This window comes from Rhagoletis pomonella, unplaced genomic scaffold, assembly GCF_013731165.1.
Source record: "Rhagoletis pomonella isolate Grant_MI unplaced genomic scaffold, Rhpom_1.0 Rhpom_scaffold_00001, whole genome shotgun sequence".
NCBI lineage: Eukaryota > Metazoa > Arthropoda > Insecta > Diptera > Tephritidae > Rhagoletis > Rhagoletis pomonella.
The window spans coordinates 37,324,137-37,344,742 of record NW_023458555.1 but is presented as its reverse complement, the minus strand read 5'-3'; the positions used below and the strand labels follow the sequence as shown (position 1 = coordinate 37,344,742).

General features: G+C 37.8%; 4 protein-coding genes and 1 long non-coding RNA gene across 6 annotated transcripts; 3 read left to right on the top strand and 2 right to left on the bottom strand.

Moving 5' to 3' along the window:
• Nucleotides 1–3,668: 3,668 nt before the first annotated feature.
• Nucleotides 3,669–6,494, top strand: LOC118743804 (ATP-dependent DNA helicase PIF1). The gene is made up of 3 exons (XM_036476570.1): nucleotides 3,669–4,566; nucleotides 4,620–4,780; nucleotides 4,848–6,494. Exons 1-3 carry the CDS (start codon nucleotides 3,771–3,773, stop codon nucleotides 5,880–5,882), a joined length of 1,992 nt encoding a protein of 663 aa, XP_036332463.1. The 5' UTR covers nucleotides 3,669–3,770; the 3' UTR covers nucleotides 5,883–6,494.
• An 866-nt stretch (nucleotides 6,495–7,360) lies between these two features.
• LOC118743850 lies at nucleotides 7,361–7,782 on the bottom strand. Its single transcript, XR_004993499.1, has 2 exons — nucleotides 7,691–7,782; nucleotides 7,361–7,625 (listed from the first exon to the last, which is right to left on the bottom strand). It is a non-coding gene; the product is annotated as an uncharacterized LOC118743850 (long non-coding RNA).
• Nucleotides 7,783–7,875: 93 nt separating this feature from the next.
• Nucleotides 7,876–12,006, top strand: LOC118743815 (acyl-coenzyme A thioesterase 9, mitochondrial-like). Of its 2 annotated transcripts, XM_036476586.1 has the most exons (5): nucleotides 7,885–8,122; nucleotides 8,184–8,232; nucleotides 8,555–8,625; nucleotides 8,687–8,929; nucleotides 10,795–12,006. In XM_036476586.1, exons 3-5 carry the CDS (start codon nucleotides 8,616–8,618, stop codon nucleotides 11,724–11,726), a joined length of 1,185 nt encoding a protein of 394 aa, XP_036332479.1. In that variant the 5' UTR covers nucleotides 7,885–8,122; nucleotides 8,184–8,232; nucleotides 8,555–8,615; the 3' UTR covers nucleotides 11,727–12,006. The 2 variants fall into 2 exon arrangements, with proteins under 2 accessions (XP_036332473.1, XP_036332479.1); XM_036476580.1 differs by having other exon boundaries at nucleotides 7,876–8,232.
• Nucleotides 12,007–12,280: 274 nt separating this feature from the next.
• On the top strand, nucleotides 12,281–14,367 carry LOC118743830 (acyl-coenzyme A thioesterase 9, mitochondrial-like). The gene is made up of 4 exons (XM_036476597.1): nucleotides 12,281–12,567; nucleotides 12,655–12,725; nucleotides 12,799–13,041; nucleotides 13,354–14,367. Exons 1-4 carry the CDS (start codon nucleotides 12,497–12,499, stop codon nucleotides 14,283–14,285), a joined length of 1,317 nt encoding a protein of 438 aa, XP_036332490.1. The 5' UTR covers nucleotides 12,281–12,496; the 3' UTR covers nucleotides 14,286–14,367.
• Nucleotides 14,368–14,929: 562 nt separating this feature from the next.
• On the bottom strand, nucleotides 14,930–16,246 carry LOC118743839 (60S ribosomal protein L6). Its single transcript, XM_036476607.1, has 2 exons — nucleotides 16,074–16,246; nucleotides 14,930–15,725 (listed from the first exon to the last, which is right to left on the bottom strand). The coding sequence occupies exons 1-2, from the start codon at nucleotides 16,182–16,184 to the stop codon at nucleotides 15,048–15,050; spliced, it is 789 nt and encodes a 262-aa protein (XP_036332500.1). The 5' UTR covers nucleotides 16,185–16,246; the 3' UTR covers nucleotides 14,930–15,047.
• Nucleotides 16,247–20,606: the final 4,360 nt, after the last annotated feature.

The window sequence follows — 20,606 nt, the reverse complement described above, 5'->3', positions numbered from 1 at the left end:
AACACTAATTAAACAAATGTGTTAACTTCTAGCTCCATAAATTACAATATTGTTATATTTTTCATTGAAAGATCCTGTAATAAATAATTAATCAATCGTATCAGTGTGCATTTCTTATTGTGAGTAAATTAGTAAAACATATTTCATTTATTAATCATACTATTTAATATTTCTATCATTTAATTAAGAGCGAAAAATAACAGTTGTTAAATACAATTATAAGGAACTATACCGAATTTTAAAGTATGTATTAATTGTGATAAAGAACAACTACAAATTGTAAATTTTTGGCTTAGTATTAAATAAATAAAATCGCTTGAGAACAACTTAATACATACATACATACATACATACATACATATGTATAACAGAGTTTTGTTGATCGAAATGATTTGCGTTACCGAATTGGGTGCTCTGGTGAAGTCCAAGACCTTCCCTTAGACCCTGTGTGCATCCACAGGCTTCAGGCTATCCCTTCCAAGGAGTATTTGCATTGGTGGGCGTGGTTTTTGTATCTGCTTTGTACTTCCTTTGTAACATTCCCCACCGTATGAAATCTCATTGGTGCCGAAGCTTTAGTCGAGGCGCAGGTTGTGGATCCAATTGACATTTTTCTATAAACTCTGAAGTCCTATTTTAGGGGTGTTGAAGTTGAAATTTTTCCTTTGTATCCATAAAGCTCTCCTCGCGTGGCAGAAAAGAGGGTCGCCCGGCCAGGAAAAGAACCGCTGTAACAGATATAAAGCTTAGTAGCTCGATAGATCGCCCGGTATGCGAAGCACTTCGTTCGAGAAGAGGCCTTTGAATAACACTGACCAGCCGCGGGTTATGTGATCATATGACAACTTGGTCCGACGCTTTATGGAATATAAGTTGTGTGGGCAGGAATTGAATCGCCGCTCGAATTAACCAAACCATTGTTGCCACTTTGCAATAATTGGGTCCTCACTGCAGATGATGGAAAAACCCAAACAACTTGATAGTTTGATCACTCCATCTGTGAGGTGTATTTTTGTCTCCTTTCATATAGGTTAGATTAGATAAGGTGGCAGCCCTGCAAGGGGCTCAATTAGACAATGAGTGAATGTCCATTGTGTTACCACTGAAAAGGAAATATTATCCTGGAACGGTACAACAGGTAATCACGTACAGCTAGAAAAGCGCTGTGTGCTGGTTATGAACTTCCACAAGCAGCTGATGTCCACTCTATAGAGTTCATCTGGAGCAACCATGAAGTACGACCCGAGATGTTTAACCCTGAGCCTCGCAAAGGGGCCGTTGAGAAGATAGTGCTGAGATGATTCCCCCCATCGTCCTCTAGACAGTTGCGGCATGTGTTCCCATGGGGCAGTGCGCAGTCATAAGCCCTATCAAATTCGAGAGTTGTCTCTTAGTAAGCTGTATAAGTTTCCTAGACCGCTCACGATCAACTACCAGCCAAAAGGGCCTCGCAACTTTGCATATCGATGTTTCAGCCCAACGTTCACTGAGCCGACTAAAAGCCCATTTGTCCAGAAGCGGTCCGCAGGTTGCCATAGGTACGCCGATAACTTCCCTTTCGCTGGTGATGGCTTCTAAGGTGCTTTGCCTCGCCAGTTCGTTGGCATAGTAGTTTCCTGCAATGTCGCTGTACCCCGGAATCTAAATCAGTCTGATGTGGACGTAATCCGAGGCAATAGAAAGGGAGGTCACGCAGCCCCAGAGTAGTTTTGATCTAACCACCAGCGTTCCCAGGACTCTAATCGCCGTCATAGAAGATATTTATTTCTCTAAAGGCATTTCACAAGCTCGAAACCTATCGGCTGCTTCTTCAAGCTTCGACCCATCCGTGAAAATATACCAATCCGTTACTCCAGAGACAACCCCCTCCCCCACCACCTTACGGGGTGCCCCTACTAACCTTACGCTGTAGAGACGCTCCCTCACTCAGAGCTTGCAGTTCTGTCGCAGAGCATGTGTGAGATAAAAGCAACTAGGTTGGTCTCAACTCCAAGCTTGCTTAGGGCGTTTACAATCGACTTGGGTAATACGTTATTAAAGGCCCCCTCAATATCCAACCGTGAAGTCTTTGTTCTATACCCTTTAGAACATGATACAGCGCGGATTCCGCGGACCTGCCCTTCATATAGGCATGCTGTTTCTTATATACAGTTCAGGAAAGAATGGAGACTAATTGGCCTAAAGTGCTTCGGGGATACGTGAGAGGACTTTTCTGCTTTGGGGATAAAAGTTACTCACCTTCCTCCAGGCCAATGGGACGTATCCCCATTTATGCAGCTCACGTAGATAGGAGTCAGCTAACGGCATGTCAACTCCGCTACTTTCTGCAGCTGAACTGGAATGATGCCGTCAGGTCCCGGTGACATAAATGTCTTGAAAAAGTTGAGTGGCGCTTCTCCAGTAGCTCACTAGAAGAATCGGAGCAGCCCATGATATTTAAACCAGTAGTTCTACTCGGTCCAGGGCTAGCTGGGAAATGGGCGTCGAGAAGAAGCTTTATCGACTATTCCCCGCTCATTTTCCAGCCACCCGACGCATCTCTCAGGTAACCCAAGGAACAGGATTTCTGGAGAGAATACGCCTGTCGGAAGTCCTCCTGTCAGAGATAACAGAGAAGAAGAGGCCAGGGTGAGGTCAAGGATCTCGCGCCTGACAGCTGTGACAAATGTAGGTTCGTTACCTCTATTACAAATGGCTAAGTCCTCGCTTAGATAAAAAAAAAAAATGTCTCACTTTTGAGTTAATGTCCGACCGTCCCGAACAGGTTTGCCTGGAGTTCGCATCGGTGCCAATAATCATAGCGGCATTCTGTCGTTTAGCGTAACGGAGGTGACTCCACCTCGTCACCGTGTGTCACGTATGCGGATATCAGCCAGACTTCTGCCACGCCGCCCTCCAGACTAAACGTAACAATGTCTTCATTGCTGAAATTTAGTAAAATAAATGCTTTTCGTTCTCTTCTGATGGGCATGCAAGATCTTGGATTACCTGCTTGCTTCTGCGTCATTAACTTATACTTCATCGTCTTGATCCCAGAAATCCTGTTACTGCTCAGCCACGGTTCCTGTGTCAGGACTATATCGGCTCCACCTTGCTCAAGGTGGATAAGAAGATTTTCGGATGCCGCCTTAGAGTGTTGGAAGTTGATCTGCAGGATCTACTCCAACAACGCCATCTCCGCGTCCTCGTCAACCGAGGTTAAAAGCCTCTCCGCCTCAGCCCTACCTAAGAACCCACCGAAGCTTACAATGTACCCTTGTGAAAGGGGCTTCAAATGTTTTTCGGTTCGGGCCGATACCAAAAAATTTCTTCAACTGCCTCTTTTTCTTTTGCTAAGTTGTTATAGTTGATCATAGGAAGCGTAGACAGGTCCTTCTTCTCTTAATACTTCTATTGTGTTCGTTCGCGTTCAAAATTTTTGAATTTTTTGTGAACACGCTCGTGAACCATAGGCCCCACAAACGACGAACATGCACCGCAATCCGAGCATTCTAGCACTGGCAGTATCGTTACCAAAAGTACTCAGAACTCGATTTTCAAAAGAATTGACAGCGTCTGACGTTTAAAAATACCAAAACTGGGTACTCGCGAGAGTTGCGAGTTTGTGAACACGGCCGGTTATTTGGATGCTCATTGTGAATATACGACAATAAGAAGAAGGCAAAATAAAAGGTCAACCATTTTGGCGGGTGTCATTCCTTTTACATATTCGTTTTTTATGACAAAAATTTTTTATTTCGTGTCATCACTGAAAAAAGTTTTGAATTAAAATGGACTTAAATGATGCCGTATTAACTTGTGCAATTAATATTTTGTGGACAAATGCAGTGGGCGCAACTGGAAAGAAGGTAACTTTCAAAACAGCTACACTGCGTCTGATACGAAATGATGTGAGGGAACTTTTCATTGATGTAACCGGTGAAAAAGCTAAGCCAATAAAATTCAAGCTCAAGGATATAATGGTACACAAAAAATTTATGTCTGAGGGTAAAGCAACGATAAATTTCAAGGCAGAGAACTGTGCAATGTATCTATCAAATGCCCCACCTAGTACGTTAATGTATTTCCTGCGCACTATATTCATTAAACTTAATGGCGAGCAAAAAGATGAAGCAACTACACAGAAACAGTTACGCGCTCACATGCTTTCTGGTAAGCCTAGCAATTTTGAGGAAGTTTCTCCAGTAACAACTACCGAAATGATAATGGCCAGAAAAAAGGCTGGTTTGCTAGGAAAGGGCTCTGTGACAACGCCATCGCCATTGGCTGCGAAAAAACGCCGTTATGAGGATTTAAGTGGCGCAAATGGACAAGTGAGTTCACAGGCACCAGCCGCTAAAAGGCTCTACCAAGACCAAAGTACACAGTCGCTTGGTATTGAAGAAAATGTAAAACTTTGCGAAGAACAGTTGGAAGTGCTACGTGCTTGCACCTCCGGCAAGAGCATATTTTTCACGGGTTCTGCTGGTACAGGGAAAAGTTTCCTTTTACGTAAAATTATATCTGCTCTGCCACCGGATGGCACTGTAGCGACTGCTTCTACAGGTGTAGCAGCATGCCTTATAGGTGAGCAAATTAAATATTTTTATGTAGACTCAATTCCCAATGTATTCCTTTAGGAGGTACGACTTTACACGCCTTTGCGGGTATAGGCGGTGGTGATTATGGACTGCCACGTTGTATTGAATTAGCGTCTCGTCCAGGGAGTGCGCTGATATGGCGTAAATGCAAGCGATTAATTATAGATGAGATCTCAATGTTAGATGGACAGTACTTTGAAGTATGAAAATACATAATTATAACTTAGTCTTAAATGATTTTATTTTAAATATTTGTGAAAATTTCAGAAAATAGAAGCAGTAGCAAGACATATACGCAAGAACGACAAACCCTTTGGAGGGATCCAATTAATTCTTTGTGGAGATTTTCTTCAACTACCACCTGTGGTTAAAAGTGACTATAACTCTACCCCAACACAACGTTTTTGCTTTCAATCTAGTGCTTGGGAAAAATGCATTCAGTGCGTTTTTGAACTCAAACAAGTACATAGGCAATCCGATCCGGAATTTGTGAAAATTCTTAATCACATCCGCATCGGATATGTGAATGATGAAATTACTAAACGGCTGCGTGCTACATCAAAACAAAAAATCGAAGGTGATGGAATCTTGGCCACACAACTTTGTTCTCATACGAATGACGCACAATCAATAAATGAATCTAAACTTGAAAGCTTAGACGGTGAGAAGATATTATTCCAAGCTGAGGATTCTGATGCGAATATGTCGAAGCAGTTGGACTCTCAGTTGCAAGCAACTTCTCGTCTCTATTTAAAAGTAAATGCTCAAGTTATGTTACTTAAAAACATTAATATTGCTTCTAGTCTGGTAAATGGGGCACGAGGTGTAGTTGCACGCATTGAAAAGGGTATACCAGTGGTGCGTTTTAAGAATAATCGCGAATATTTATGTAAGCAAGAAAAATGGATTATAAAGACTGCATCTGGTGGTACAGTAACACGAACGCAGGTGCCGCTAAAGTTGGCATGGGCCTTTTCAATACACAAAAGCCAAGGCCTAACATTGGACTGCGTTGAAATGTCGTTGTCTAAAGTGTTTGAAGCTGGGCAAGCTTATGTAGCTCTTTCGCGTGCAAAATCGATGGATTCTTTGCGCATACTAGACTTCGATCCAAAACAGGTTTGGGCGAACGCACAAGTTCTTCAGTTCTACAAACTATTTCGTAGACGCTTGCATGACAGCACAATGATCCCTCTTGGCGCTAAGAACATAAAACGTGAGAAAACAGATGGTCAACGGGCTAGTGCACTAGCTAAAATAAAGAAGAGTCTCATTGATAAACCACTCGTATCTATAAGCTAATGCGGAAAAGTTAACTGGGAAACTTTCCTTTACGGCCGATCGTTGTGTTTGCGGTGGGTGGAAAAGGAGCGGCGTGAGACCATCCACCGGCCGTTCAGAGAGGGCATGGGCCACCGTTTCCAACGATACCACCACCAACCCCCTAGGCCCATAGGGAGCACCTAGAAAATTGGTCGAAAAACACTGTTTTGAAAAGTGTTTAATAAACCCTAACGACTTTTAAACAAAATAGTGATCTGTTGACTGTACTTGTAAGTGCAAAAGGTTTAATTCAGTTCACACAATTCGATACAGTAAGCGAAAGAAAATCGGCAGTAAAGGAAAGCCAGCCCAAGTTGACACCAAAAAAAAAAAAAAACCATATCGCACACCTAGATCTGAAGTGAGCTGTCTCAAAAATTAGATCGGGAAATATAATATATAACATTCAATTCAATTAATACAAAAACAGGTATAACAGCAATTCTTTTTATTAGTGTATATAATTGTTAAGAAAAATATTGTATTTGCAAAAAAAAGTCATCATGTTGTTTTAGTTGATCGCACTTCAGATCTGGGTGTGCGATATGTTCGCCACTTGGACTCGGAAAAATAAAAATGCTTTAAAAAGGACTTTGTTATATTTTCATTCTTAATAAAAGAATACACGTGCAAATTTTTACATACAAGAAATATTTTTTGATAAAACCGATTTTTTATTTTTTCTAGTGAGGGAACACAAGTTTTAGAAGTAACACGCAAAGCCGCAATGTTGTTGTTGTTGTTGTAGCAGCATACAAATTCCCCAAAGACTTTTTGGGGAGTGTTGCTGGAGTGACAGTCCTTGGCCAGATATAAATCTGGGTCGTTCCGGTTACGTAGACCCGACTGTCGTGGGAACGCAATCGAATGTGGCGGTGTTGCACACGTTTATAGTGGCGGAGATTGAACGAACCTTTCGTTATGCCTACTTTCAACAACTAAAAATTACCTTAATGAACGTCTAGTTTGCTCGGATTGATTCAAGTTCAAGCAGGTTTTTAATTTGGCATATACATACATACATATCGCACCGTCTTCAAAAGGGGCACAACTCAAAATTGCACGTTTGTCAGAAAATGCGCAAAACTATTTCTTAGCACATGGTAATCATTTGTTTTTTTAACAAGTTATAATAAAAATTTGCTCCGGCTTTTGCTGAAAGGTAAATAAAAGAGTACGTCTTTAGCGCATAATTTCAAAAATCACAAATTTTGAGTTGTGTCTCTTTTGAAGACGGTGTGCGATATGTAGCTTCTGCAGGTTCGCCATCCAGTTGCTATTTACGATCAAATTCTTGAGGCCTCATTGCGAGTCCTCATATTTATACTCATTTCTCCTATTTTTTCGTTTCTCTCTCCCCGAAAATGTGTTAATATAATAGTCCCATTTATAGCATTTAAAATTTTAATGAAACCTTTTTCAAATTTAATGAAACCTTTTTCAAATTAAATGAAACCTTTTTCATATGAAGCGAAACTTTATTCGAATCAAGTGAAACTATTTCCAGATTCAGTGAAACTTAATTCAATTTGAAAGAAACTATTTTCAAGTTAATTGACCATTAAGTTAAGGAACAGGAAATCAACTAACCTATTAAGGACCGTTTGCGCCAGATTTCTTTGAGCCCTGTTCGGCAGCCCTTCGCCATGCAAGAAAAACGCAACACTGCCATACTTTTTCCTCAACATTTCGCATAATAGCCGTCATCGATTCTCCACTTCTCTAAATTTAAAATAAAGTTACTCGTTAACTAATAATTTTTAAATAAAAACCGTATAATTGCTTACACATCCGGTTTCAGAAAGTTCAGTTAACTTCCGCCAGTGTGAAACTTTAACCTGCCTTCACTTTAAAGCTTTGCTACTGTGTGCCCACTCAGTCGGGAGATGTCGCTGCACAGTATCAGCACCAGCTGTTTCTCTAACTCAAGTTTTCCTGCAGGGTAACTGCAGAGGGCCATATAAAGAAAAAACAGCAGCTGTTCGGACCGTAGTCTGAGTTAACGAACGGCGAAAAGTTAGTTTATTTTTGAAAATAAGTATTTAGTTTTATTTGTCCATTTAGTAGCCTGTTATTCTGTTACGACGTCGTGGAAATTTAAAGTTTAGGCTCTAAGCAGTCTTCCTCCAGAGTTGGCAGCCCCTACGAGATACGGTGAATCGAGAATGGTGAAAAAGGCTCGACTGGTTTAAGCAACTAAAGGACAAACGCCTATTTAAGTAATATTCTTATTGGATTCCTAAATTATTTGTATCAAAATGTTGAGGGTGTTGCAAATAGGTTCACGTGTCGTATTACGTCAACAACTTTCTCTCAAAGCAGACTTGATGTGAGTATAACAAATTGATATGCATTTGAACAAGTACCTACATATCTATTGTCCTCTGCAATAACGCCACGGCTTCAAACTAAAAAAAAACTTACTACTGAACAGAGCGCACGTTCCAAGCCTTGTCTAGTCCATGTCTAATTTTTACTAAATCTCTATGACCGCTTTATAAAGATATAGTAAGGATTAGAGACATGAGACACTTAACTGTAGTAACGTTTATTTTTCAGTTTTGAGTTGTGTCGTTATTGCAGAGGACACTCAATATGCTTAAATAAATCAATATTACGGTGAATAATACGCAATTGTTAAATACTTTTAGTACTGTTGCAAAATTCGCAACGGCCTTGAAAGGGCAGGATGTGCAGACGTTGTCGTTTACAATGGATGAAGGTTAACCTGAATCTATGAATGTTCCGTTGTGCTTTTCTTTATTTTACTATCAATATTATAGTGCGTGCTGAAATCAGACAACGCTTGGGGCTGCAAAGGGGGTACCATCCCATACCCAGGAGCCGTGAACATCTGCTAAAATACACACCCAAAGCGGAAGATTTACCGCCACGTTCAATGCAGGACTCCTACACCACAGCTGTGCTTCCGCTTAGTACAGATTTGAAGCTTCAAGATAATTATGTCTCGCATTTAGGAAACGTACGTATGGGCCGTTTAATGGAAGATTTAGACTCGTTTGCAGGTATTTATTAGTGATCTTTCAGACGTAAGGAGATAATACTAAATTGTTGTGTTAGCTGATTATACGTGATATTTGATGAGAAAACAACAAAAATTAATTAGCCATTCTATTCATATATACATATGTATGTATGTATAACTATGTTCACATATCAATATTATCTCAAGCAAAGCTCGTTTTTTAATCACCCCGTTTACACAGGCAAATCTCAGATTATTAGCCGTCAAATTTGTTGTGCTTGTTATTCTCACATCTCAAGGAAAAGTTATGTTTCTTCTCTGTGCCACCGTGATCACGTTTTTCTGCTATACTAAGCAATATTAATATATTTTAACTTAACAATTATTAAAAGTACCTTAACAAACCTCTTTTACTTGCTGGCGTACATTTTTGTTTACTTTTACATTTTGGCATTTCTTCTCTTTTTCGCAAAAACAATCGATAAAACTAGGATGGACACCGAAAAGTTATCGGTTAAATCTGAGATTATTTTATAATTACAGATTAACAAGGGACGAATTTTATATGGCTAATCTCTTGTTATAATTACAGATTAGGGTGTTAAGCTCGAAAATGAGGATAATCTACTTATATGTGAACCTAGTATATGTCTATGCATTTTGGTTGGTCATTGCGAAAGCACTTAATTGTGCAAATACCAGGGAACAATGTTATACATACATATGTACATACATACTTAAATATCAAAAAAAGCTGTTGTAACACCATTTATGGAATAAATTCAAATCAAACACAACAAATCAAATCAACACAAGAAACACATGCGACATATTCAGCATTATTAATTACATTGTATACATATATGAGAAGAGATTTTGCGAATTTTACAAGCTCCTGTTATAGTAAAATTTATCAAACAATTGACTAATTAAAAATCTATATATCGTCGTTTAAAGTGCAAAACCGCGTATCAACAAAATGAAAAACCGCGTATCAGCAAAATGCAAAACCGCGTATGTGAAGTTGAAGAAATTATTTTCTAGAGCGTAAAAACACTCATATTTCAAAATGGTTCTCTTTTTTATAAAGCAATCGCATTTCTGGCTAGTATATTTCAGGGGAATGGATAAGGATTGAGCCAAGAGCTTGTGTGAGCAAATAAAAAAATTTGAATTTTGCAGTACTTTAATACGTACCTATTGCCCATTTATTTTGAAAGTGTTATTAGTCATTTCCACCTCTCGTGCTTAAATGGTTGGTTTCGTCTTAATGTAAATCTTTCTATCGTCATAAACTAAAGACTAAACTTTTTTGGCCTTATTCATTAAAAATAAAGTAGCTTTAAAAATGGTTTATAAATTGAAAAATGTATGAAAACGTCAATTTTAACTCTTTAAACCTGCTTTATCTTTTATGAAAAAGCCCATTTACCTTTAGCTGATTAAATTGAACGAATAAAAGGCGCGTCCAGATAAAAATACAAATTGTCACTAAAGTCAAACGGCATGAAATGACTTATGTTACTTTCAAAATAAACTGCTCAAAAGTATCTATTGCCGAATTGCTACTAGACATTGTGGAAATAAACTTAATGACTATCTTCATTAACATAATGATACAAGTATTTTTAATACTCAACAAAGTTATTAATTTATTTATTTTTCATTTAATGCCCAGCATTGATGTACATACATACATATGTATGTATGTATGTATGTATGTATGTATGTACATACATGTCTTATTTTTCTTATTTTTTCCAAGCACTTGGTATTTTATTTTTAAGTTTCTTTGCACTTAATCAACTTGATAGAGCATATACATATGTACGTACATACATACATAAATCTTAACATTTTACAAAAACCGTTTTGTTTAAATATTTTTATATTTGTTCCTTTTAGTATGGGTTGTGCATCAGCATATTAAAGTGCCCACTTTACCTGCCAATGTTAACTTGCCATACACCTTCGTCACGATATTAGTAGATAAAGTGAGTTTTAGCGATTTGGTAACTAATGTCAAGGAAGATATACGTTTTTCTGGCCATATGTCGTGGGTTGGTCGGAGTTCAATGGAGATCGTTGTCTGGCTAGAGCAAAAGCATCATGGCGAATATAAGAAAATAACTCGTGCGCTCTTTCTTATGGGTGCCCGTAATGCCACCAATACCGGTCCAGCTCCGGTAAATCCTATTGAACCAGCTACGGATGAAGAGAGGAAAATACTTTCCGGTGGTGAAGAGCGGAAAAAGCGACGCCAAATAATACAAGCACAATCAATTTTTAGAGTGGAACCTAATGATTTTGAGCAAACTTTGATGTACGATATTTACAAGCGTACCACGGATACCAATACAATGGAATTGAACAAACGTTTGTTGCCGGCTAATGCGCGTTGGATGTCCGAGTGGAGTACAGTAACAACAATACCATCTTTTCCGGAAAACCGTAACGCACATAATAAAGTCTTTGGTGGATTTTTGATGCGTTTGGCTTTGGAAAATAGTTGGACAGCTGCATTCCTGTACTGCTGTGGGCGCCCTAAATTGTTGCATATTTGCGACATAAGCTTTGAAAAGCCCGTCCCAGTTTCATCATTCATAAAGCTAACCTCTTACGTTGTATATACGGAATTGAACTATCTACAAATAATGACGGTTGTCGATGTGTTGGATGCAAGTGGTGGTGGCACAGGTCAAGTTACTACAAACGCTTTTTATAGTACTTATAAATCAAATGAGCCTGTACATCAGATACTGCCACGATCCTACCACGAGACTATGTGGTATATTCAAGGAAGGCGCAAGTTTAAATATGCAATGGGGTTGGAATAAATGGATTTTAAATGGTATACGTAAATGCAATCGAATATGCTAAAGGATGCTTAAAATATTTACATAATGCTTAATTTTAACTATAGCGATTTTTATAAGTTAATTGTGATTTTCGGCCAGTGACTAATAGCTTAAGTAAAAACTGTTATACACACATATATAATTATTTGAACTTTCGGGATTATGTTATATGTACTTATTTTACATGTGATATTTTTTTACGTATGCATGTAGTAATTTTAACCATTTATTTGTTAGCTCTTGAATTTTATGTAAACGATAAGCAATGCAAATTATTTATTAAAAAAAAATCAATAAATGACTTAAAGCATTTTTATGATTACTCATTCCAAGGCGACCCCATATTTGGAGAGATGTCGCTGCTTGCAAGAGGATTGTAAAATACCCGCATCAGCTGTTTCCTTAAATTAGGGTTTCCGTGCCTCATATAATGAAAGAAAAAACTGCTATCCAAACAGTAGTTAGAATTATTAAACGGGGAAAAGTTAGTTTGTTTCTGAAAAATATATACTAATTTTAATACAAATGTCTACTTAGAACGTCCGATTTTCTATTCGCATGAAAATAATGTAGTTATTCCTTAACAACATCGTGAAAATTTCTGAACAATCATTCTCAAGAGTTGGCAACCTCTTCGAGATAAGCAAATTGTAAACAAAAAGTCTTGACTGGTTTTAGCAAGTGAAAGGCCAAGAGTACAAACTCCTATTAAAATAATATTATTGGATTGCTAAATTATTCTTTTCAAAATGATGAGGGTATTGCGAATAGGTGCAGTTGCCTTATTACGTCAACAACTTTCTCCCAGAACAAACTTGCTGTAAGTATAACAAAGCGTTATGCACATGACAAGTTTTTAAATATCTGATTTCAAGGTCAGTAACACGCAATTATTCAATAATTTTAGATCTATTGCAAAATTTGCAACGGCCTTGAAGGGGCAGAATGTGGGGACGCCGACACATACTATGGATGAAGGTGAAACTGAATCAATTTATAATACCTTTCACTGTACGTTACTTTATTTTACTGTTTATAAATCGCTTAATAGTACAAGCTGAGATAAGACAACGCTTGGGTCTGCAAAGGGGCTACCATCCCATACCCAGGAGCCGTGAACATCTGCTAAAGTACACGCCAAAAGCGGAAGATTTACCGCCACGTTCAATGCAGGATTCCTACACCACAGCTGCGCTTCCACTCAGTACGGATTTGAAGCTACAAGATAATTATGTCTCACATTTAGGTAACGTACGTATGGGACGTTTAATGGAAGATTTGGATGCGTTTGCAGGTATTTATTTGTGATTTTTAAGATTAGTAGATAATACTAAATTGCTGGTGGTAGTACAAAGCAGCCCGTAAATACTGATAATACACATATGTATATGTATATTATTTTTTATGGGAAAACCACAAGTTATTAAGCAATTATGTATGTACATATATTCGCAGATTCATATATATGTATGCAGTTATGTACTATATCTATGCATTTTAGTTTAACACTATGTGACCACCAAAATTGCCTTGATAAGAACATAGAAATCCTAACGCTTTACATATATGTACCTAATTATCTAAATATTATATTTGTTCCTTTTAGTATGGGTTGCTCATCAGCATGTTAAGGTACCAACTTTACCCGCCGATGTTAAGTTGCCATACACCTTCGTCACGATCTTGGTGGATAAAGTTAGTTTTAGCGATTTGGTAACCGACGTCAAAGAAGATATCCGTTTCTCTGGACATACGTCCTGGGTTGGACGGAGTTCAATGGAAATCGTTGTCTGGGTAGAGCAAAAGCATCATGGCGAATATAAGAAAATAACTCGTGCGCTCTTTCTTATGGGTGCCCGTAATGCCACTAATACCGGCGCCGCCCCAGTAAATCCCATTGAACCAGCGACGGATGAAGAGAGGGAAATACTTTCCGGTGGTGAAGAACGCAAAAAGCGACGCCAAATAATCCAAGCGCAATCTATTTTTAGAGTAGAACCAAATGATTTTGAGCAAACTTTGATGTATGACATTTACAAGCGTACCACGGATACCAATACAATGGAATTGAACAAACGTTTGTTGCCGGCTAATGCGCGTTGGATGTCCGAATGGAGCACAGTAACAACAATACCATCTTTTCCGGAAAATCGCAACGCGCATAATACAGTATTCGGCGGATTTTTGATGCGTTTGGCTTTGGAAAATAGTTGGACGGCTGCATTCCTGTACTGCAGCGTACGGCCAAAATTGTTGCATATTTGCGACATAAGCTTTGAAAAGCCCGTTCCAGTTGCATCGTTTATAAAGCTAACCTCTTACGTTGTGTACACCGAATTAAATTATCTACAAATAATGACGGTGGCGGATGTGTTGGATACAAGTGCCGGTGGTAGTAATCAAGTTACTACAAACGTTTTCTATAGTACTTATAAATCAAATGAGACTGTACACCAGGTACTGCCACGATCCTATCACGAGACTATGTGGTATATTCAAGGAAGACGCAAGTTTAAATATGCAATGGGTTTGGAATAAATGCATTTTGAATATATACTACATAATTACTTCGAATGGACATAAAGATGCTATACATACTAAATGCGTGATTATGATTTAAACAATTCTGATTTTAATAAGTTAATTATGGTTTGGCACCAGTGCCTAATAGTTTAAGTAAAAAAATTATACATTTAGTTGGATATGGGGATATTCTACTTTTTACGTTTGCTATTTTTACTTAGATATGAATGCATATGCATATAAATTTTGGGCTATTTATGCTTTAATTCACGATATTTATAACACAAATCCTCATGCAAATTACTCTAAAAAAAAGCAATAAATTGTGTATGTAATATGTATTAAAGATTTAACATTCGTATGTGTATTTTAATTACTATTGGTTATCAAGAAAAATACTAAATACCTGGCGCTCACACATTTCTAAGGCTACACTTTCAATATTTCCCTTCCCCCTACTAAAATATTTAAAATTTTAAAACTGGTCGCTGAAAATCCTAATCCACATAAAAAGCTAATACTTCCGGAAATGCCAACCTTGCATGTATTCGCCTCAGATAAAAAACTTTCATTGAAACAGACCATTTGCGCAAATATAAAATTTCCATGTTATATTCTGAGACCCTCAGAAATTCCCCTTGTTTGATAACAAATTCCAATTTGTTTTTAATTTTATATTTTTTTGAGTTAGTGTTGACATAAAAATTAAAAAAACGGAAATCCTAAAGAAAACCTGAATGCGCGACAACATTCATTATTTCGTCCCCTATGCAATCTTTAGAATCGCAGACGATGTGGGTACTGCGATGAGTGCAAAGCAAACATATTTTGCAGGTATTTCTTGAAGAATTTTCCCTCTGGGTGTGCTTTGATTGCTTTCAACACGGCAGCATCAACCTCTTTCTGGTCCTTCTTACGCTGTTCGTTGGGAACAAAGCGTTCTTTCTTGACAGCGAAGATGTCACCCTCACCAGATTTCTTATCCTTCTTGATTTTCAAGCGACGGAAGTAGGCATCATCCAAGTGTTGTGGAACTTTTAAATCACCCAAATTCACCTTGGAAGATGTACCGATGACAAAGCGCTGTGAAATGCGACGCAATGGGCACGAGTTCAAAGCGAATGGACCAGTAACGAGCAAAAGTCCAGAGCTCAACACCTTCAGTAGCACAACACGTTTGCCCTGGTGGCGACCAGCCAACAAAATCAGAACACGTCCAGGAGTAAGATTGCGGCGAATGTTGCGTTTGTGGTTGCTAAAGAACGCCTTAGCGGGACGCTTCTTGACGAAACGTTTGGTTGGATAATTGGCCTTTGGTTTCTTTAGGTAAACGGTACGTTCACCTCCGTTCTTCGGTCCATTGATTTTCTTTATCTTCTTGATGGGGATCTTGGTTTTCGGAACAATAGGTTGTTTCACATTCTTCAATCGGTACAAAGCGCGACGCTTGTACATCTGCAAATAAGACATTAAACAATTAGATTAGTTCACTTGATATTTTTTTAAGGGCTTTGTTATAAAGATGACAAGCAAGCTACGGCACTGAACACATGTATGTATGGATGTGTAAAACTGTGTACATGTTAGTAACTGCAATTTAAAACAATTACTAAATCATTTACACTTTTTGCATAAAAGATTATTTAGAGAAATTAACGATTATCAAACTGCGAACAAACTTAGTTTGCATTTTTCACTCAATTTTGTGGTGGTATATCATGCTGCTAATGGAAAAGTAGCGCCATGCTGCCCGAAGTGCGCTTTCGTCTGCCTTTTTCACCATCACATTTCCACAATTTTTACCTGGCTTTTGGAGTATCGCAGCACTCCGCCGCTAAGATATTTATTTAGCGGATGCTTATGGTTCTTTTTGCCCGTTTTCGCGGACTTTTTAGCAACTTCGACGGGTGCCATTTTGGAAAACACGTGTACACCGCAAAGAAATTAATGTAAAAAGGAAGGTTAGGAGTGGCGTTGCTGCCAGATCGTCAACAAATTTGACAGATGTCAAATATGACAGCTGTCAAATTGGCAGCCATTTTAGTGTAGGATAAATTCGCATATTTAAATCACAAGATGTCGCCCTGCAGTAGGAAATTAAAACAAACTCTAAACGGAAACGATAGTTGCATATTCGCTGAGCGAACTTAACGGGTTTTTTCCGTTTCTTTGATGATGCATTTCCATGTCTATTTAGGAGAAAATTTGCATGAACTTATTAGATTCATGAACTTAAAAGTGTATATATGGGCTTCTACCATCTCAGTGAAATGGTTAAGTGATGTCATTTTTATATTGCGAAACCACGCTAAATCAAGGGATAACCAACTCACCAGCCATAACTATGTACGTTTTATTATAATACGTTTTATTTATTTATAATACGTTTTATTTGGACGCCTGTAAAAAACTAAACGGAAATTAATAACTGTAACGTGCATTCCATAAAAGTGAGCAAGTGAATTTTTGGGGAAATAATGTTACAAATTAAAGCGTAGTATGAATTTAAAATTTGATACTCGAGCAGATTAAAATCGGGATTTTGGAATTTGCATCGTTATTTTATGAAAATAATGCAATACGTCGAAAAAAACCGCTATACACAGAACATCAGAGGAATATATATATGTAGATATGTATGTATGTAGCTACACTTATGGTCAGCTGATTAAGTCAAGTGACATTTTGACTAGTTTGGGCTATTTCTCCTTTGTTTATTTAATATTTATAATTTTTTTATAAAAGCTTAGCACTTTACCTAACCAGCTCCACATCAATCCACACCTCAAACTTCGTATAAAATTTATGAAAATTCGAAAAACTTTAACATTTGCACCCGGAAATTTTAAACTTTCTACTCAGAAAAATTCTGGGTATGCAGCTTTGTAGCTCATTAAATTGTAGTAGGTTAAAGTGCAAATTTTAAAAGGCTAAAAATTAATTTTTAATAATTTTTATTTTGCTGATGGTGCAGGCATTTTCTCCCATACAAACGAAATTGTCGAGCATATGCACTCATACAATTTTTCAAGTACGCCCTATTTCAGAATTCGGTTGAAGAACGCCCTATTTCAGAATTCGTTTCAAAAACGCCCTACTCAGCTGCCTATTCAATACATTTTGAAGTAGAGTCCGACCGATTAATCGGCCGATGCCGAGGCTAGTATAGGCCAAAAGAACCGACATCGGCCGTTTTTGGCCCATTCTTGAATGAGGTTATGTTATTTAGTTATTTTATTATGTTTTTCTTTTGCTATTATAAAAGCTTATAAAAGCGTATGTTCTTGAAATGAATTTAATTCAGCATTTAATCGGCCGAAGCATCGACCGATTCTTTGCCGAATAAATCCTGAATATAATTTTATTTTAGGAACAAATGCTTTTATAAATTTTTATAACGAAAGAAAAACATAATCATATAACTAAATAACAATACCTCATTCAAGAATCGGCCAAAAACGGCCGATTCCGATTCTTTTGGCTGATACTAGCCTTGGCATCGGTCGGACTCTTTTTTAAAGTGAGATAGGATGTTTTTGAGCCGAATTATGAGATAAGGTGTTCTTCAATCAAATATATATAGATAGGGAGTTTTTCAATAAAATTCTGAAATAGGGCGTTCTTGAAATGTTTTTTAAGATAGGGCGTTTTCGAACTGGCTGCCGAGATAGGTCGACCCTCCACTCAACAGTCGTAATGAGAATAGGGCATTTGTAAATTCACAACAATAAAATGCACACGGTTACCATGGCAGCAAGCACAAAATTTTGCAAATGCAGTTCCAACTGCAAATCCAAGACCATTTTCACAACACCCTGAAACAGCGCCAATGTATTTTTATGATTATCTTGTACAAATAAATTCTGTTGTATATGAAAGATATGTAAATATCGATTTTGGTTCTAGTGATTCATCGGTATTTTAATCTTTAAGTACCTTTATGTCACAATTCTTTGCGATACGTTCCCTGTTATGTACATATGTATACATGTATACATACTTCGGGCCAATGACTGTCAATTCAATAGTATTGCCCAAACTTTCTGGCAATGTTTATGGTATTATGTACGTTAGACTACATCACTCCACATACAAAAAAAAAAAATTTTAATATTTGTATGCAGATTTTTTAAGCTTAATCTAATTTGTCATCTGAGGGGACTGCCATCAAATTATAACTTACGAAAGTTTTATTACATGGCAGTTGGGAAGTGCATGTGCAAATATGTCATAAACTTTTACATATGCAGCAGTACGTAGCATGCATTTAGGCGATTGTGTTAGTAATCGTTCTTAAACACTCGTGAGTACTGTAATCATTTTTAACCGACTTCCAAAAAAGGAGGAGGTTATCAGTTCGTCGGAATCTTTTTTTTTTTTGTTTTTTTTTTATGTATGTTGCCGCATAACTTTGGACCACGTCAACCGATTTCGATAATTCTTTTTGCATCGGAAAGTTAGTATCTCAGAGGTGGTCCCATACTAATCTGGTTAAGATCCGATCAGTGGATCGTGAGATATATATATATATTTTTTTTTTATATGAAAGTTGAAGTCGGTTTTTTTTTTGCTAAAAATTACTTGTTATAATAAATCTTCTTGAAGATGCAGATACAACAAAATTTTGCTTGTGGTTTGAGAAAAATTACATATTTGCAGACAAACTTCAGCCAAAATATTCACCAAAATTTTGTTCAATGCACGATGAGTCAGCAAGAACTCACGAAAAATAAAAATGGTCAAAAAATACCCCGCTGTAATAATAAAGAGTAAAATTAAAAGAATAATAAAAAAAGAGCAGACATATGTAAGTCTTAGTTTAGGGCCAAAATAATTTTGAATCTAGAATTTATTTTCCAGAATTTTAATTATTCATCATAGCAAAGTTTTAGATGCATACCAGCTCAACTGAAAGTATGTCAAACAATCACTGAAGATCCACTTCCACCGAAACTTTACTTGGAGGAACAATGTAGCCCTTTGAGGAAATCGAGTCAAAACACTTTAAGCTTTGGGTCACGGAAGAAATATAGGGAGCTTCGGTGGTGACACTCCACCTTATTCGGTTTAAAGGCTCACTGAATCTGCAGCGTCTGTTCACCAGTAGGTGCGGCTGCAAGAGGGCGTCTGTCAAAAAAGCATATTTAATTGCATTTTTTATCAAACGTCGTTTGTCTAAAGCGGACGAATCACTCCACAATTGCAAGAGCATTTGATGATTCCATGCAACTATTGGGTACTGATTTCGTCGCAAATTATTTTAATGTCACTAACCCAGGGCCATAGGTATGTCGAACCCTACCTGCCAAAAAACCGTAAGCGACATTTTTTTCAAAAATTTCTTTTTGATGCAGAATTACATACATCTAGATATTTTGACAAATATGTCGCTTACGTTTTTTTGGCGGTTAGGGCTCGATATGGTATAAACAACAAAGGCGCTGAAGGTATTTTACCCAAAGTTACTGCACGTTACTCGTTTGTATACAAAACATTTTCGCGGCCAAATAGGGAAAGCTTTAACTTTTAAAATTTTAAAGAACTATTTACTTATTTCCCAACAAATTAATTAATTTTGAGTTTTTCGTGGCACTAAAAATTATTTTTTCATTTGTATCACGACCGTGACTTGTGTTAATTATAGACTTGTAATAAGATATGAAAAGTAAATAAAAATTAGGGAAGCAAAACAAAGGCAAGAAGTCTTTTTGCATATTTTTTTCTTTTTAGTTCATATTTTTTAGTATTTAGAACATATTTTTGATTTCTTAGTGCACATTATGTCCGCTTCGTAGAATAGCGGCCCAAAACGGTAAGCCTCTCAGAGTTGGATGAGGACTGACTGTTGTTAGGTAACCCTTCTTCACCACCGCTGCATGGTTGCATCAACAAGCCCGAATCTCACCGCCCAATCCTTCTGCGCCATTGGAGCAAGCAATTCGGCATTGAGAACCCGCAACCCCTGGCTTCTGCCTTCTACCGGCTCCTCTATATTCCCTATATTCCAATTATGCATTGCAAGTGCAAGAGTTGGGCTGACCTGTAGTCCTCGCAAGCGATGGGCTTTGATCTACCCTGATACCAGCCGCAATTATAGTAGAGAGGAGGAGGTCCAGGGTTTTCCTCTAGGACTTGGAGGTAGATTTCGGTATTCGCTTCCTCTACCCACCTCCATTTCTCTTTGGGGATAGTCTCTTCCTACTCCCTTCCTTCGACGATGGCTAGTACCTTACCGCCTCGCTTTACTACATCCCTGAAAGAAGGGAATTCATGGCCGTCTGTTTTTGGTCTTTTGGTGACCCTATCCCCTGCATGGCACAATAAACCTAAGGTCGT